At 42.7% G+C, this 18991-nt stretch overlaps 1 protein-coding gene across 11 annotated transcripts in view; it reads left to right on the top strand.

Annotated features, from left to right (window-relative positions):
* The window catches only part of SEMA5B (semaphorin 5B), a 358315-nt gene that overhangs the window by 200954 nt on the left and 138370 nt on the right, over positions 1-18991 (top strand). For all 11 annotated transcript variants that reach the window (XM_077934877.1, XM_077934909.1, XM_077934914.1 and 8 more), the window contains one exon: positions 9128-9227. In XM_077934877.1, coding sequence (XP_077791003.1) covers positions 9128-9227 — 100 coding nt within the window. The remainder of the gene's footprint in view (positions 1-9127; positions 9228-18991) is intronic.

Genomic DNA, 18991 nt, shown 5'->3' with positions numbered 1-18991 from the left:
GGAAACCTGGATCCCATGGTGGGATATAGCAGGCTGTCAGAGGAGCGCTCAGCCCAAGTGACACTGGACAGCCCAAATTCGACATCACCCGCTCTGGCGCTGCCTCTGGCACCTTCCCCTATCAGCAAACCTCAAACTTTTGCATGGCTGGAATGCAGCCTCCTAAGAGTTGCACATATTACTCTGTCCACTTTTTGTGTCTGGCCACATCCACCTTGGCTGAGGCCCTGCCTACCACTTGCATTGCAACATCTGAAAGGTTGCCCCCAATGTTACCCTCAGGCTATGAAACATTCCTGAATTAACAATAGCTCCTGGGTTAAACAATAAGAATGTAGCAATCAAATATTCAGTTACCTAACAGTAAGCCCCATGGAACTCAGATGTTTTTAGTGGATATGTATAAGATTAAAGTTAAAGGCTTTGGCAGTGGATGAGGAATGTGGCTATAAAATGGAGCTGTAAAATCTTTGTCTGAAGTATTGCGAATGTTGTATATGGAGCACTGAGAATGTGTACATTTCAGTGTTAAAAACCTAGCAGAAGTGTATAGGAGGAATTTAGCCTAACACTAAGGGATGACTCCGACAGCGCAAACATTTTTGCTTGTCTGAGGAATGATCTGTCTTCACCTCTCCCCTCGTTTTGTTCTGGGGTTTTTCCTAACCCCTCCCCACAAGCCAATTTGGAGGGGCAGAGGGAGAAGGGGAGGAAGCCCCATTGTACTAGCTGGCGAACTTGTGCAGGCTGCTGCTAGCAAGACCTGTTAGTTGAATCTGGCCCCATTAGTGGAGATAGGATACCACATTAGGTGGAGGTTGCAAAATTGAACAAGTTACACAAATATCTGCCATTGTGAAATGTCAAAGCAAGTTAATAGAAACGGTAATAAAAGAAGCAATTTGTGCATATCTTCCATAGCCTGTAAAATACTAGCTTGCCCTTTCCCCATGTCCTTTCCCAGTCTTTCCAGAACTAAAAATACCCATAAGGGGATTGATAATGCCAAGGAAGTAAGTGGGTAGTCTCTGACTAAATCATTATCCAAGTAGACCCATTGAAATTATGGACCTAAGTTAGCCATTTATACTGCTTTCAGTGGATCACTCTGTGATTTAGTTGGGGATAACCTACTAGAACTGTTGGGATTTGTTGGATGTGGGAGTTGGACTGGAATAAACAGAAATTTGCTGGTCTGGAAGAACAGAATTCTGCTGTCAGGTTTGGCACATAATGATTCCAACACTTTCCCCCTTCCTTTCCCTACCTTTCCTGATTAGTGTGGACCAATTTATTGTGCATCGTATATGGAATAGATACATCTGAATCTCTGCTGTTCCCTTGAGCTAGGAATTGCCAGTGTGCCCTAGTGACTTTCACTGGTTCCCAGAATATACCCTCCCCCGATGACATTAGGCTTGAAAGAAGAATTCTGTTCAAGCCAATAGCATAGGTTGCGATGAGTGCTTGGTTAGGGTTTAAGTGTGTGCTGCAACAATTTCTCCAGTTTACAAATGTGCCCATAGGCCCCAAAAGGTTGGCAATCCCATACCTGTTGGAAGATTGGATGAGCATGCGTTTATAGCAGCTCCACCCCATCCTAGACCAGTAAGCTGGAATTCATTAGCACTTTCTTTGGAAACCTTGAATGTAGGCTGCAGTCTTGAGTGCAAAGGGATGTCTGTGATGAGGGAACAGAAAATATGTTAGAACCTGGGACTACCTGCTGGGATCATCTTGCCCATGTTGCAGGACTATTTTCAAGGTTCTGTTGCTTCCCTAAAATGTCCTAGGTGGCTTGGGAGCCCGGTACCTGAAGGAACACATCTAAATCTTCCTATACATTATATTCATGTATCTGGTGATGCTGTATCTGGTGATGCACTCACACAAACCAGTGGGGACCAGGGGAGATCCCCCCCCCCAATGTAGCATCCTGCCTTCGGAACTCGCTTTCCAGGGAAGCTTGCCTGCGGCTTTCCTTGTTATTTCTTTAAGGGGCCTGGTAAAGACTTTTTCTATTCTCCCAAGGCTTTAAAAAACATTTTCAGTACTTATGTCAATTCTGTCTCCTGCTGTTTTCATATTGCGGTGGTGTTTTTACTTGCTTCATAGTTTATTCTGTAAATATATTACTATTACTACTGCTACTATAATAATGTGAACTGCCCTGAAATGGATGATGAAGGGTGGTATAAATATCCTTAAATAAAAATAAATAACAGCAACAACAGCAGCAGCAGCAGCAGCAGCAGCAGCAGCAGCAAAAGCCTATGCTGGTAATGTTGTCAGCCTTAGAAGCAAGGGGGCAAACTAGCTCAGAGCTATTTAGAACACCAGGGAGGAAAATTAGTTTCACAGTTCTATGAATACACAGACGCTGTCAGTCTGCAGGAATAGAATATAGTCACTTTTTTAAAAAATGACGGCTAAATTCTGTGGGAAATGCACAAAGAGAGTTGCAAAAGGAGCCCGTGACTCCAAATACTACAATTGTAGTTTGGGGGGCATTGCAAGGATTTATTTTTGCCCACTGGGTCTGGCAGGCGCCCAGCAGTATAATATGTTTTGCTTTATTACCAAAGTGTTTATTGTTGAATCAGCTTTATTTTATGACAATGTTCTCCGATATAAATCTCTAGCCTGAAGGCTAATTAAAGGGGTTGCCGGAGGTGCCGGCACTTTTCTGGAGGTGCTGCTGATGTGTATCCTCGGGGATGCTTTTCTTTTGACTTTCTGTGGTATGCCTTTCAAGGTGTTTTTATTATTTTCATTACGCCTTTCAGCACCGTCTCCAGCAGGGGGGATTACAGCATCTGCTGACAGCTCATAGATTACACGCTTTCAGTGCTGACATGCCATATGAACACTTACTGAGGGCTAGCTTTCCTTTTTCAGAAAATGTAAACATTGTAGGCCGCAATCCTAAACACACTTTCTGTTGAGTAAAGCAGCTTCTTGTGTTCCGTGAAAGAGGAGAGAACCTAAGGAAGAGAGAGAGAGAGAGAGAGAGAGAGAGAGAGAGAGAGAGAGAGAAGCTCCTACTTACAAACTCATTTCCATTCATTCTTTCTCTGAAACACACCAGTGCCCTCTGACTTCACAATACAAAAACCATGACAAGACATTGAAATCACGTGAGTGTTGTAGATTTACGTTATGATCATAAGCATGTTTACTCAGATATGCAGCATTAAATCCCTGTTCCAACCCTATAGGAACCATAGGAAGCTGCATTTATACCATTGGTATAAATACTATTGGTCCATCTAGCCCAAGCACCTTATCCATCTGGGGTTGGAAACTTCCAGTCTTGCAGGCCAAACTTGGCTCACAAGGAATTCCAATTTGGCTCATGAAGCCATTTCTCACAAACCACATCCATCTCCTCTGCAGTTGATACTGGAATGGGGTGGGTACAGATAGGGCTTCATAGGAACAAGGTCTGCTCCCACTGTCCGTCAGGGAACCCATGCTCTGGGAGCATTTTGCAGGCATCCACTGTGTGGAGGAGAACTTCCTTGCACAGTCAATGCCTGGAAAATGCAGGCTTCTCTCTTTCCCCCATTAGGTGTTGGGTGGGAGAAATAAGTGCTTTGCTATTCCTGTGCTCTGGGATCATCATCCTGGCATCCTTGCAGAATTGAAGCCCTTCACTAGGAATTTCTAAATACCTGAAACTATTTGAGGCTTATCTTCTTTCTCCTGATTCAAAACCCACCTTTCAGTCAATGAATGCTTAAAATATCACAAAACTCAGACTAAAAACATTTTTGCTTTCAACAATACTTTTCACACTTTTTGCCCTTGATGGAGCTCTGAAGCGAGGGAAGGGTAGGCTCTCAGTTTGGGGTATGTAAATAAACAACTCTGTTGTCACATGAACTGCCTACAGTTTATTGCCAGTTGAGATTTAGTTTATTTTTTACCTCTGATCCCTACCTGAACTTTATTTAGCATCTGAGCCTCCAAATATCTGTGGGTGAGCACATAAGAGATTGGGGTGTGTATGTGAATGACTAAGAAAGAGGGCTTAGTCTACTTGTTGGCAAGGTGTTTTATTTGAGGTACAGGGAGAGTGAACCTCCAATGTCTAGCTTGGAAAATTTCCTGGAATGACAGTCTGAGGGAATTTTGAGATAGGCAAAGGGTAAAGAGGATAAAGTGGAGGTTAACACACCTTTCCTGCTCAGTGTTCCAAGAAAAGCACTCTGCATATGGTGAGTGGCACTTCTCATGACTACATCATGTTGCAAAGTTCAGCAAAGAACACAGATTCTGAAACTGAGTCTGAAGGACAAAATTTAATTGCTGTTTCAAGAACGCTCAACTCTTCTAGAGCAGAACAGGATGTACTTGGAACCTACTCCCAGGATTAGTATATGATTCCTAAAGGACTCTCGTCTTAAATGCTGGACTGCTGAGGATTTGGAAGTGCAGATTGCTGCTCATCCACTGGCTGTGGATGCGAGTAATGTGCACTTGCCAGAAGCACTCTTCACTCTTCTTCTTTTCCAGGCCAGTTAGCCCTCAAAAGCCAAGAGCAGCCCAGTCAATTGCTTCCTTAATCTTGTTCTGCTAAAACCCAAACAAACACCAAGATGCTCCAGAAAACAACTGGCATATGGGCCAAATTCATATGAAGCAAACTCTGGGATTACAAATGTACGTAATACCTGAGTGGTGGAACAGTTGATCCGATTGCTTAATTACTTAGGCAACTTGATCGCTTAACCGCTTCCATCCCGTGGCAAGGCTTAACAGTGCATGCACACACCACTTGTTGAGAAACACCTATTGGCCTTGTGAATTGGCCATCACCTATTCTAGTTGGCAAGACAATTTAAAGCAAAGTGAGCACACACATTTCAGCTGGTGGGATTTCTCATTTTGTCTCTTGTACTGCACTTGACCACGCGTGCTTTGTAGTTTATCTCTGCAGTTTTGAAATGGAGAACAAGCACTGGGGAAGATGGGCTTGTGACATTTCTCCTCACACCCAAAGTGGTATACAATTCCTAAAAAACCCCAAACAATCGACGTGCCTGTCAGTTTGTTAATTTACAGAAGTGCAGGGTAGAAGTCAAATGATTCATTAGAACAAAGATAACACACTGCCCCAAGTATAACTTGCTTAACAGATCTTCCCTTTGGATTTAACGTCAAGCTTAAGCACTGGTGGAGGAACTGGGGGGGGGGGGATTGAACCGCCCCTGGCACCATCGGGGAGGGGGGTACCATCGCGGCTGCCCCCCAACACGCGCTGTGCACCCCCACTGTGCTGAGCGCCACTCCCCCGCAGGAAGCGCACCACGCCCCCAGGATGCACACCACCCCCCGCGGGCAGTGCACCACGCCCCCAGGACATACACCATGCCCCCGTGGGCAACGTGCCCTGCCCCGCCGGGCAGCGTGTCACACCCCCAAGACGTGCACCACACCCCCTGGACACGCGCCAGCCACGCCCCCGCCTGCTCTCTGCCCCTGGTGTCGGAGCATGCAGCTTCGCCGCTGAGCTTAAGTTAGCGTGAAAGCTCTGTTATGGGTCAGATTTCTTGAAGAGGCACTTCTGCTATAACTTTTTTTAAAAAATCCTTCAAACATACACAAGTTGGACAGGTGATAGGATGCAAAGACATAACATTCTAGAATCTAGATGGCTGTGTTAGACTTCTACCTGAAAAGAAAAGAAAAGAGTATTTATTTGTGCCCTGTCCTTCCTTTAAGGAGTTCAGGGCAATGCTTTTTATCTGCCTAGAGTTGCAGTTGGCACATCAGCCTATTGTAGTCTGGGAGAAAGAGTGACTAGTTGCAGGCTTTATGGCTGAGTGAATATTTGAACCTGGGTCTTCCCAGTCCTAGTACAGCACTAGACAGTACAACACACTGGTTTAGCCTCACAGAGTAGGCCTACTTTTACGCCCTCTTTTTTCTCTCTACAAAGCTAAAAGTGTTCAGAGTTTTAATATGTCTACTGTATCCCAGTCTAGGTATAGAGGGGTTTTGTAATTCTGGATCACACCACTGGTTTTGTGGTTACTTGAAGCCATAACACCATTAAAAAGAAAACTTAGCAGTGTACAGCAAGGGCGGGGGAAAAATATGGCTCTTTCCCCTCATTGTGGGTTAGAAAGTCAAAGAACAAGGGGAGCCTTGATGATAGGCCCTGATTTGTTCATTTTTAGATTTCCTGCCCTGCTTCCAGCGATGCACGGCTGGGCCGTTTTGGTTTTAATTTTTCATAGTGTTTATATAGAGATACATTTGCAAATGTAAACATGGCCCGGTTTCTGAGGGCTTTTAGCCAAAGTTAAAGAGACTGCTCAGCTCTCCAAGAAAGGTCAAATGTAAGCAAATTCTAGAGTTCATTGGGTCCATATGTATAAACTTCATCTAATGTAGAGCAGGCCTCTTCCAGCACTTACCTTCATATGGTTTTGAGGCTTGCTCTTTAAGATAAAAGCGGTGCAGTGCCCTCAGGGATGCCTGTGACCCTAGGTAATGAGATTTAATATGGGGAATGGAAAAATCCCAAAGTCTTTCCTCAGCTGTTACTTTCTCCCCAATTTCTCCCCTTCCTCTTACAGAAAGGTGTAGGCAATAGAAGGCTTGATGGCGCTATTCAGCATTCATTCTGATGACTGGTAGTTGAGTCTTCTTAACTGAGAGAGCCATGCTGTGTTTAATCATCTCCCAATGATACGGCTATAAAGGCCTGAATTTTTGCCACCGAGATGCATGTCTTTGCAGCCTTTAATTTAATAATCGGGGGAAGCTTTTTCTATATGCTCTGCCACCTGCGGTCGTAAATAGAAATCGGGACAGTTGCCTGTTATTTCCCAGGCTTGACTGACATTCAGAACGATCATAGGAAGGATTGAGCTACCTACAGTGCATGTATTTTTCACCCCACAATTCTTTACCTGTAATTTTGTCAGGGTTTATTTTAAAAGAGAGATGATGGCAGAACCTCGGCGAAGTTGGATTGTGAATGATGAAAAGGTGGGGGGGGAGAGAGGAAATACACACCTCATCTTTTCTGCCATGACATCGTAATGGGTTAGGCAGGGAGAGGGAGGAAACTCACGTGGGCAAGAAATGACAAGAGAAAATTAGAGCATCAGGCCAGCATCTGTAAAAAGGGTTCATTGTTGTAAAATGACCCTCCTATCAGAGAACATAAATGCCCAGGCGTCTGGGGAGTGTTCGCATTATCCAGCTCACCTACCTGAAGCATGTTATTTCCGTAGATTAGGTTCAGACAGATTTTTTGCTGCTAAGGATCTATGCTAAAAACAGGGGTTCATTAGCAAGCAGAATACAGCAGGCAGCTTTTCTTTTCTTTTCTTTTTGCACCTTCTGCAGTGTTGGGACATTATTAACCTGCCTGGCAGATTCTGCTGCACCAGGATAACTTGCTGAGGTGTCCTGAATATATTGGCTCGTGTAGCAGTGGACCTTTAGAGGAGGGCAGGACACCCCATACATTATGTGCAAGGCAATGCCTTGATTTGGGGGGTTAGTCCTCGGAAATCTGAAGGTGAGATACAGGGTTATAGGAATAGCTCTTGTATGGGGGGGGGGAAGAGCTAAGTGAATCACAGGGAACCATTATTATTTGGAAAGGTCATTTGCTCTAGGGATTAAAGGCAAAGTTAGAAGAAATTGTACTCTGAATACCTTTCAGGAATAGTGTGTTTCTATAGGGACTGGCAATACCTTGCTGCTGCTGCTGCAGGATTTCTGATGCTTGACAAATTCAGTCTTTAGATTTAATTGTGGAATAACCTTATTTGCACCTCCTGGACTCCATTTTCCTCCAGATTTTGTACTTTTGACACAGTTTCAGCAACAAAGAGTATCAAACTATTATTCTGAGAGAAAATGATGTCAATATATATTTAGATAATAGAATCATATAATTGTAGAGTTGGAAGGGATCTCAAGGATCATCTCGTCCACCCACCTGCCATGTAGAAATATGCAGTTGTCCCATATGGGGATCAAACCTGCGATGTTGGCATTATCAGCACGGTGCTCTAACTAGCCGAGCCATTAGGTGAATGTTGTACTGATTTATAAAAGATGAAAAGTGTATCCAGGTGTTAAAGCTGTCATGCAACTAGAATAAGGCAAGGGGAAAGTGAGGATATGCTAGCTGGCTCCATCCCTTGGGAGTTGTCACCTGGCCTTCTCATCCTCTTAATACCAGAGAAGATCTGCAATGCGGAGCTTTCTAGACCCATGTAGGCTTTCTACATGACTTTGACCCCTGCATGATTAGAGTTTCTGACATTTAAATTCCTGCATCTTTGGAGTAGAACAGCTTTTTATTTGGTTTTGGTTTTTTGTCCTTGCATACACAAATAGCTTTTTCCAAAATTTCTTTCTTGATTTTTATTAGACCTGTGTATCTCTTTATAATAATAAAGTCTGAAAGTGATTCTCTCTCTCTCTCTCTCTCTCTCTCTCTCAAAACACGCTAAACAATCCACAGTATCAGTACAGTAACAATTATAAAAAGCACACACTAGAGCCCAGGCTGAATAACTGTAAAAACAATATAAATAAAGCTGTCCATATGCCTGAGAGAACAGAAACATTTTTACCTGGTGCAGGAATCATAGTAGAATGGGCCTTAGGCATGCCTCTTGAAGTAGAGTGTCCCAAATATTGGTTTGGGTGGGGGAAGTTTACAGAGAAGGCCCATTCACTGGATACCACCCTCATCTATATAATTATTAACAGTAAAGGAGTCCCATCTTGCTTCGTACTTGATCAGTTGATTGGCTTATCCAACCACATAAAAGAAGTCACCCACTTTGATGGGATAGGGTCTTTGGTCATCAACTAGCCAGCAATTTTGTCCATAATGTCCTACTTGTCATTATCCCAGATTTGACACTGCTGTTTACTTTTTTAGGGTTGTCTATAATTCGGTCACATGATTCTGCCACATTTTTACACTGGTTTGCACTCCAAGAAAGCCAAAACTATGACTAGATTATATATTTACCATTTATTGATAGAGCTTCAGTTGGAAATCCATTAGCAGAATGTCCTATAGAACATTTATTGCATATGAAACAGTGTCATTGTCCCCCCTTCTTTTTCATTTTCTTTGCAGATCTGAAGCCTTGGGTCTCAAATTTCAGCTATCCAGGTGTACGGGACTTCTCCCAGCTTGCTCTGGATGCCAATAGGAATCAACTCATTGTTGGAGCCAGGTAAATTAGAATCTTCTAATTGGGGCAAGATTGCTTCTCCAGCCCATTCCCGGCAGGTTACTGTCTGTTAAAGAGGTTACTTTTCCAGCTTGCAAGCTCACACAGTGTTGGTCTTAAAAGGAAGCTATAATTTATGTAGAGGGATTTTAAAAACACAGTAATAATGCCAAAGAGGAGAAAATTGCCATTCATTTTAGAAGGGGAAATGTGATAAAAATGAGTAGTTAATGAAGCAGAAAGCTGTCATCTCCCAAGGATCACAGATGCTTTAAAGACTTTCTCAGTTAGGATTTGTCCACATGCACAAAAACAGAACTCACATAGTGGTATTTAAATAAAAGAAAGAACTAGGCACACTAGTAGAGAATATGCCCAGGTTGTCAGGGCAATGCATCCTTACAATGTAAGTCAATTAGCCTTGTGAAGCTTGGCTTGAATGGAGCTGACAACTTGTGTCCTTGATAGGTTACTTGGCAAGGTAGTGTGATTCCCTGTGACTCATGATTTTAACACTCCTCAAAGAAAACAGCTTTGAGCTTTCTTCCTCATCCAAATATATGGTGATCAGATACTTAAAAGGCTTTAAAAACTCCAGATAAGATTTTAAATGCTGTCATAAAATTAGTACTCATGGTATGTTCTTAAATGGCATTTATACAACAGTATTTAGCATTTGTAGCTTTCTCCCTATCTCCCAAGGGTTCAAAATGACTGATGCATTTTCTTGTCAATCCTTAACAATCACACTGTATCGTTGACTAGCAGTTGATTTTGTGGGGATCTAGGGATGAGAGACACAGGTGGCGCTGTGGGTAAAAGCCTCAGCGCCTAGGGCTTGCCGATCGAAAGGTTGGCGGTTCGAATCCCCGCGGCGGGGTGCGCTCCCGCTGCTCGGTCCCAGCGCCTGCCAATCTAGCAGTTCGAAAGCACCCCTAAGTGCAAGTAGATAAATAGGGACCGCTTAGTAGCGGGAAGGTAAACGGCGTTTCCGTGTGCAGCTCTGGCTTGCCAGAGCAGCGATGTCACGCTGGCCACGTGACCCGGAAGTGTCTCCGGACAGCGCTGGCCCCCGGCCTCTTGAGTGAGATGGGCGCACAACCCCAGAGTCTGGCAAGACTGGCCCGTACGGGCAGGGGTACCTTTACCTTTACCTTTTAGGGATGAGAGAGAGTGGTTTGCTTGAGTCCTTCTACTTAGTTCATAGCTGAGGTAAGATTGGAACAGGATAGTTCCTGTTCAAATGTCATGGTCCTATCCATTTTATGATGCCAGCTTCCTATGAAAAATAAATAAGTTTCCACACACAATGTACAATACCCAGTTTTCACATCTTTCTTTTTGCTAAGTATTCGTATAGTTGCTTGTCAAATTTGGTAGGTGAATTTGGAAAACTCTACAATGCTGCTCTCTCATCAAGGCAGTTAAGGTTATATGTGAATCTTCCCTCTCCAAATCTCTGCTGTTGTAGTACATCTTTTTCAGGCCTACATCTGCTCGGGTATATCTGATCCTTCTCAGGTTTCTTCCAGGTTCCATTTGTCATTGTTACAAAACTCACCATTTTTTAATGACAGGTCCGCACACCCTCTTAGGTGGGCGCCTTTGTGGGCCAGCACTCCTCCCACATGCTGTGATCTGGCGGTGAAGGCTTCTCCTTCAGGTCACTTCCCGGGCGGCAAAGGATGTCCCTCAACTGAGTTTGCTGCCCAGGAGGTACATTCTGCCTGCTTAAACAATTGACCAATTGCAAGCAGGCATGGGAGGCGGACCTGGCTGGGCCTGTGGGCTCCACTTGGGTCCATGCCCAGGGCATTAAAAAGGGGTCTGTGGCTGTTTTCTGCAGTCTCTTCGTCACTGGATAATATGCCCTTGGTAGACTATGTGTCCAGTTTAGAAATAAGCATAACACACAGAGCAAAATAAAAAAAGACACCTGGATTACAGTACTTTTCCTTCTAATGCCTATGAATCATGTCGAGTATGGTAGATTTCGTTCAGACAAGGATACCTAGGGGGAAAAGCAGCTAAATAAATGTATGAGTGAGGTGTAATGCTTTATAGCAGCGGTTTCCTTCAAATTTGTCAAAGGTGCTTGTGATTCATTGAAACATTGCCCATGTCAGGAACAGATAAGGAAACTATGGCTTCAAAAGAACCCTGGTGAGAATGAATGCTGCATAGGAATGCCAAATTGGGACAGTTGTGAGACACAGCATGGGTATGCAGGCATATCTACAGGTTGGGACAGTGACAAGTGGCTGAAACAAAAGGTGTGTTGGAGACCTAAGAAGAAGCATTCATCATCTCCTCTGAAAAGACAGCAGGAGGTGTGGACTTGCAATGCTAGAGGTATTTGGATCTATGGATGTGAGAGATGCATTTGTAAGACAGTCTTCCTTTTGCAGCAGCAGCAAGAGTGGCTGGGGAGTGGAGGCGGAAACAGCCAGAATATATCACTGCAAAAATTCTGTTTCATTTCCAAGATTCTGTTGGAATCTTATACAACATTTCCTCTTTAATGTATGCTCCTGGGTTGCAACAAATGGAAGCTGTTTTGGAGAACTCTCGATGGTAGTAGCACTGATAGACCCAAGCAACATTAGCCATTTTAAGAAAGGTCTGCAGCATAGTATATCAGCTTGCTTGTGGTGCCAGATATGTGTGCGAGTGTTTTCCTTCTTTGAAAAACAAGACTCTATATTGTTGCTGAAGACACGTGGGTGTGATGCCTGCATGGTAGACTATTGCTCGCTCCATGTCAGCTGTTCTGAGCTTTCTAGGAGAGACCTAAATATAAAGAAATCAAATGAACATTGGATGGTTACAGTACTGGATGATTCTGGGTGTCTGATAGAAACACCAATTGCCTTCCTTTGCTTGTTGTAGTAAACCTGAGGAGTTGCAAACAGAGAGGGGAACCCTTAGCTTGTAGAGGTAAATCACCTGGATCTTCAGTGCTGGAACTAGCCTGTGATGAACCACAGCCAAGTAGTTTAGATCTGGTGGCTTTGAAATGCCAGTAGTGGTGGTAGCGAGACCGCTGCTGCTACAACACTTTTGACTGCAGGGGTGATGCATCCTGTTTCACCACTTGAGGTGAAATGGGAACGTGCGCCCCTCTGCCCCCATCATGCTGGTACCACACCTTTCTTACCTGAATTGTGTGCTGCTGCCTGTGAAATGCTGGCATCAGCACCAGCTTCCAGGGAGATTTTGGAATGGGCATCAGAGGCAAGGCTTCCGTCACTCAAGGCAAGCAACTCACATTGCCTTAACAGTGGGCCTCTGGGCCAAGCCTGACTAGCTGTGGAAACAGTTCAGCACTGCCTAACTCATTATGTCTGTGTAATGCATATATTATTTTCCATTAAGGTGGAAAGGCCTTTGAGGTTGTTCCAGAAGCTGCAATGTCAGGTCAGTTGCTCAGTGGGGTAGGGATATTGCCAACACATTACCCCCACTGATCAGAAGGTCGGCTGTTCGAATCCGCATGACGGGGTGAGTTCCCGTAGCTCTTTCCCAGCTCCTGCCAACCTAGCAGTTTGAAAGCACAGCAGTGCAAATAGATAAATAGGTACCACTGCAGTGGGAAGATAAATGGCGTTTCTGGGCGCTCTGGCACCCGTCAAGGTGTCCCGTTGCGCCAGAAGTGGTTTAGTCATGTTGGCCACATGTCCCGGAAAGCTGTCTGTTCACAGTGCTGGTTTTGGTGTGTACATCTCTGTACAGCATGTGTCCAGAATACCTGAAAGATAACCTTACCCCTTATATATGCAATCTATCACTATGTTCTGCAGGTGAAGGACCTCCTGCAGATACTTTCTCATCAGGAAGTCCATTCTGCACAATGTAGGAATCAGGCCTTCAGTGTTGTGGCACCTCCCTCTTGGAATTCCCTCCCTTGTATATCAGACATGTGCCATCTTGGCTGTCTTTTCAGCACCTACTGAAGACCTTCCTCTTTTGACCATTATTTCAAGTGGAGACCTTTCCTAAGCTGCATCTGTATTGGAATTAAGATGTTTTAATCATTTTATCTCTTGTTGGGCTTCTTTGAGAGGAAGAATGGGGTGTAAATTTAATAAATAAAATCTTGGGATCATGTTTGATTACAATTATAATCCTGACATGCACGCTCTCTTGGCCATTCTGTTCCCCCTCACTGTAGACCAGTGGTGGGAAAGCTGTGACCCATCAGGTGTTGTTGGGTTCCAACTCCCATCAGCTTCAACCAACATGACCTGTGGTCAGGAGTGATGGCAGTAATCCCCCCTTGAGAATTTCTGAAAATATCTGAAAATAAATATTTTTCAAAAGAAAATATTAAAGTAATAATTTTTAGAGGAGGAGTAGTTGTGACAGAGTTTATACTGCAAACTATATTTGACTACAGTTATTTTTATACACACAATGTTATACATTTCTGTGTTGTACTCAACTGTGGGAGTTATTTTATGAAGAGTGGGTTATAAATCACCTGAGTAAATGATCAATAAACGTTATGGCAGTTTCCAGTAATGAGGCTGCTTCAAAGTCAAAAGCTGGTGATTTGCCCATGGTTAAGGATGCGTTATGAGCAAATACTGCATTTTTCTCATTTTTAATATATACATGCATATATGATTTGACATTAGCCTTTTTTTGTCTCAGATAGAGCTTCACTACCTATAAATCTGGAATTAATTTGGAATTAATTATGTAGTGTTGAAAATAGTCAGTGTGGTGTGAGGGTTAGAGCATCAGACTAGGAGCAGGGATACTCAGGGTGAGATTCCTGATGAAACTTAACTGGTTGATCCTGAGGCAGTTACTGTCACTCAGTCTAACTTACCTCATAAGTGAGTAAGTGATGATTAAAGAAGAACCAGAAGACCCATATTCAGTTATGTGGCATAAAAATGTTAATTGTCACCATCACCATCTCTTAAGGAGAACACATGGAGTTTAGGAGACTGAACATTTAAATATAAATGCTCTGGTTGAACCAGGATTCTTATGTAGGTATACAATAATGTTTAGATATATGTATATTCTATTCACAACATGATGAGTCTAGGAAACTCTGATGTAAAGTTGCCTAGGAAAGCTTGGCTGATGTTGTTTGTTTGTGTAGTCAAGACTGTTACTATTTCATAAGGATGGACGTTGCTTAGCATGTGGAATCTGTTTCAGGATTTTACGTCCTCAAAATCTTAGCTTTCATCAGGAAAAAGCAATCTGCTGGGTCTCATGATTCCCTAGGATAATGTGGACATCTTTACTTAGGCAGTATCTTGAAGACTCAGGTCTCAGCCTTGGATGTGGTTCTGGTGACTAATGTGTGCTAATGCTTGCCTCCATGGCTCTTCATAGGCTCAATCCTGATCTCTTGCCCTTAACGTGCACAGAGTTAAGGATGTGATATTCTTCAGTTCAAAGCTTGGATTTAATTATGCCTTGTGCGCCTCAGTTCTTTATAGTGAATCATGATATACAGCAGACTTAAACCTAATGTATATGCAAGACTGAATGAGCTAAGATGAGTTATCGATGTTAGAATAGGCTGCCTTAGTATTATCTTGTAATCTGCTGTGTTTACCCCCTACCAAGTGATGAGAAATTATCTTGCCTGTCTGACATGTTAATGTGGATGCAAAGAGAAAGAGAGAGAGAGAGAGTTGTGTAGATTTTATCTACATTATTGGGAGGAAGGGGCAAAAGAAACTGTGGAGAGTAAACAACCTCCGTTCTACCAACATGGTTCTGCTGTGTTTCCTGGGAGACAAAAGAAAGGCACCGATTTAAAGTCACATCACGGGCTACTCACGTCTAGTAACGACCTGGTGGGAAAGAAAGGACCCTTTGTAATCTATAGAAAGATGTAAAGAAGTCTTGAAAATTAGTTAGGAAGCTGTATTTATGATAGACAGGAAAAGAAATAGGTAATTAAAGGTCTCAAGGTTTCTCTAGGGAGAGAAGAGGAACAGAAAGGGTAATTTCAGTGCAGTGTGCGTATGTACTTTAAACCTGTAGACAGTCTGAAACAGGATGGAAATTTCAACCATAGCTTGATCTGGCTCTCAAGGAAAGGATGTTGAAGTTGACTTGGAAAGGGCAGTTGCTAAGGTGAAGGTAACCTTGTGGTAAGTGATAGTGTGAGGGACCCATTATTTCAAATCTTTTTTAAAAAGCAAAATTGCCACAGTAGCATAGAATAAGGAAGGAAGCTGCTCTGCACTGTGACAGCTGCGACCAACTGCCTGAATGAATGCAATGTGAATGTAACATTTTGAGGTTGAGAGGATTCTGGAGGTTGCTAAAGTTGGAATTACAAGTCATGCATAGTTCTATAACTTTGGGGGGGGGGGAGACTTCTTTTTTAAAACAATTATACAGTGCAGCTGCTGAGACTGCAATATGAAGTTTGTTTTTGTTGTCTTTAAACAGGACGGAGGAAGAGGGGAACTTAACCTTTTCCCTCATGCCATTTTTCCGCTGAAAATTCTCCAGCTATTTTTATTTATGGAAAATATATGGGTAAGCACAAGATTAATAATTTAGTGACATCCATAGACTTGGATGCTCACCCCCATCACAGATCCTTGGAGGGTCTATGCTGCTTACTTTAGCTCCATTGTGAAAGCAGTTCCTTTATTTGTGCTCCCTGCTTCTTGGAAAGTTACAAAGCTATTAAGAGGTCCTGACTGTCCTCTTATACCGCGACAGCTAAGATTATTTAGGAGCCTTTTGTGAAGGCCTTTGTTGATAGCGTAGTCCCAAGTATGAACTGTCTACTGAATATGCCTCTATATACCCTACATGCTCTCTGTGGCTAGTGGAAGCTAAATAATATGTACAAATAAACACAAATAGGTTTAATTAAAATGCTTTGCAAGCTGCAGCATCTCATCTAAATTGTTGATACACATAGCTCTGCTTTTATAGAACTTGTTTGGAGTCGATGGGCATTATATATATATACACACATGAGAGAACATGCAGTGCTGCATTGAAGGAATGTTTTAAACAAGAGGCAGGCTTGAGTTGAGAACTGTCTAGGAAACTGATATTTCATTTGGTACTCAGCCAATCCAGATTGATTGACTATCACTTTTTCGCATGAAATTTAGTAACTGAAATGGAGTTCCTGTATTTGCTGACTTGCTGTTCTGCTTTGCTTGTTGTTCCTCTCTCCACTGTACACATGCTCAAAGGCATTTTCCCTCTTTATTATTACTTCATATATTCCAGGGCTAGATGTGATCCTCTGGCATAGCTGTTAGCTGATGTGGATAATAGAAACCAGAGGAAGTTGGACTTAGGCTGTGTGACTTTTTTTCCAGGTCCTTCTCTATACTTTTTTTAAATTAATACTAATCTTTGAGTGCCCTTTGACCATTCCCCCTCTTTGTTTCTCACCAACCACATGTTATCTCCATCTTGCATGTAGTGCAAGCAGGGATGGAGGAGGAATCTGTTTTAAAATGGATTTGTACACATAATTTGGTGGTTCTGAGTTAATCAAGATTTGCCTCTACCAGACCACCTCTTGCATTGAGTGCCTGCTTTTCCATGACGTATGTGCATTTCAGTGTTAACTTTCTGCAGATCGTGTGCAGCTTGAGGGGGGAAGGACTGTTTGTGTACTGCAGTTTATCAGGAATGACGCAGCTTAGAATCAGTTTTGTGTTGGTGTGCATGCAGGATCACTGTGAAATCGTGATGGTCAGATGGTGTATGTGATGTGGATGTGTGAGAGAAGCATCCCAAGAGGAAATAAAAACAGAAACTGTAGAAAAGGACTTGGGTTCAAACACTTTCCACGCAATGCAGCAGGTTGGCTGAGTTCTTAATTTCATTTTAATTAGAAAGGAGATTTCTGTTAAACAACTTCCCCACTGCTGATGGGCATCGTGCCTGAAGAGAAGAGCTTTGCCGATAAGACAGCACGCAAATTGGCTTCGAACACCCTGTGAAATATTTATAAACCTTTTGTAAGAAGTTCTGTGCTTTCATTACAAAACAGATTAGGTGGTGGCTTTTAAATATCTTCAGATTTGTTTTTCCACGCTTGTTATGAACACTATGCTTCATCCTTCCCATAAAAACTAGCAAATATGTAGAAAGGGTAGTGGGGGCCTGTCTTCGAATAATTGTAGAGTTGGAAGGGTCATCTAGTCCATCCCCCTGTCATGCAGGAATCTCAACTAAAGCATCAATTACCAATGGTCATCCAACCTCTGCTTAAAACCCTCCAAGGAAGGAGAGCCCACCACCTCTCATGGAAGTCTGTTCCACTGTCAAACAGCTCTTACCATCAGACATTTCTTCCTGATGTTTAGTCAGAATCTCCTTCCTTATAACTTGAAGCCATTAGTTTGGGTCCTACCCTGCGGAGCAGGAGAAAATAAGCTTGCTCCACATCTCCATCTAAGGGAATGTGACATCCTTTTAGATATTTGAAGATGGCTATCATATCTCCTCTCAGTCTCCTCTTTTCCAGGCTAAACATACCCAACTCCCACAACCGTTCCTCATAAGGCTTGGTTTCCAGACATCTGCACACATTCCAGCTTGTCAATATCCTTCTGTAATATGATTTGTATTAAATATGTTGTTTGTGCCACGTTTATTTGGCTTTTCAGGATAGCAATCTCATAAGTGACTTTTCCATAAGCACACAAATAGCATTGACTGTTATGAGGATAAGTACCTCTTAGCTCCTTCTAACTAGGAATTGTATTTTGTCTTGTTCTCTTGCCCTGACCCAGGTCATGCTTTCTTATGGTGCTAGGAACGGCAAGGACTTTGTCTTTTGCCAGCCAGGCACAACTGAATTAAAAAGAGATTATGGATGAATTTGTCTGTGAGATTTGTACGGCTGTTTAACTCTTAAGAAATCCCAAAATAAACTAGGCTGTTGGAGAGAAAGGTAATCACCATCTTAAGGCATTAGCTCAAATTTGTTTGGTGCCTTCAGATTTAACTGCTGTTCAGTTATTCACTTATAAATTATACCTGTATTGATGGAACTTGAGTCACTTTGTTGTTTCTTGTTTCTGCATTTCCCCCTCCCCTCCCCCTGGGTGGCCAGGAATATTTGCACATGAGTATTTGCTCCTAAGTCCCACTTCAAGATGGAATTTGTAGTCCTCAGGTTATATGCACAGTGAGACACTGTGTATGCATGTTTGCTGTGTCAAAGTGCTTGTAGCCACTTAGTTGTATGAACACCAATAGATGTTAGGGATCAAACTTGGCTGTTTGGCATTGGTGGAAAAGTCTCTTTTGTGAGATAGACAGATTTGGCAATGTTAAATGAGATGAGTTGGTGGAAACAGGATTTTGAGAATCCAAAATTAATGTTACAACAGCATGTAAACTCTAATGAAATGCAAAGCTGTGAGAGAGATGAAATAACCTGGTTCAACTTTAGAACTGGTTTTGTGGACTTGGATTTTTCACCTGGATGTCTGTTAGAAACCTCTGCTTCCTAGAATCTGTATATGGAAGCCAGTGGTAGAGGTTTCTCTGGCACAAAAACCACACATTTGCCATATGTAGAAATCTGTTACATCTACTGTGGCAATGTCCCATCATTTCAACAGCAACATGCCTTTATATAGCATGACATTTTATTTTATTGGCATTCTACATAAGCAGTGTTGACAAGAGTTTGGGATGGGGTCATGGTGCATCTGAGGAAGAAAAAATAAATAAAACAAAGGCCAACAGAGGGTTTTGGCATTTTTGTCTTGTTAGTGACCTGAATACCCTAGCCACAT

The sequence above is a fragment of the Podarcis muralis genome, chromosome 1 (genome assembly GCF_964188315.1).
Source record: "Podarcis muralis chromosome 1, rPodMur119.hap1.1, whole genome shotgun sequence".
Taxonomy (NCBI): Eukaryota; Metazoa; Chordata; class Lepidosauria; order Squamata; family Lacertidae; genus Podarcis; species Podarcis muralis.
Note: the sequence above shows the minus strand (reverse complement) of the source record. Positions and strands in the feature narration are given on the sequence as shown.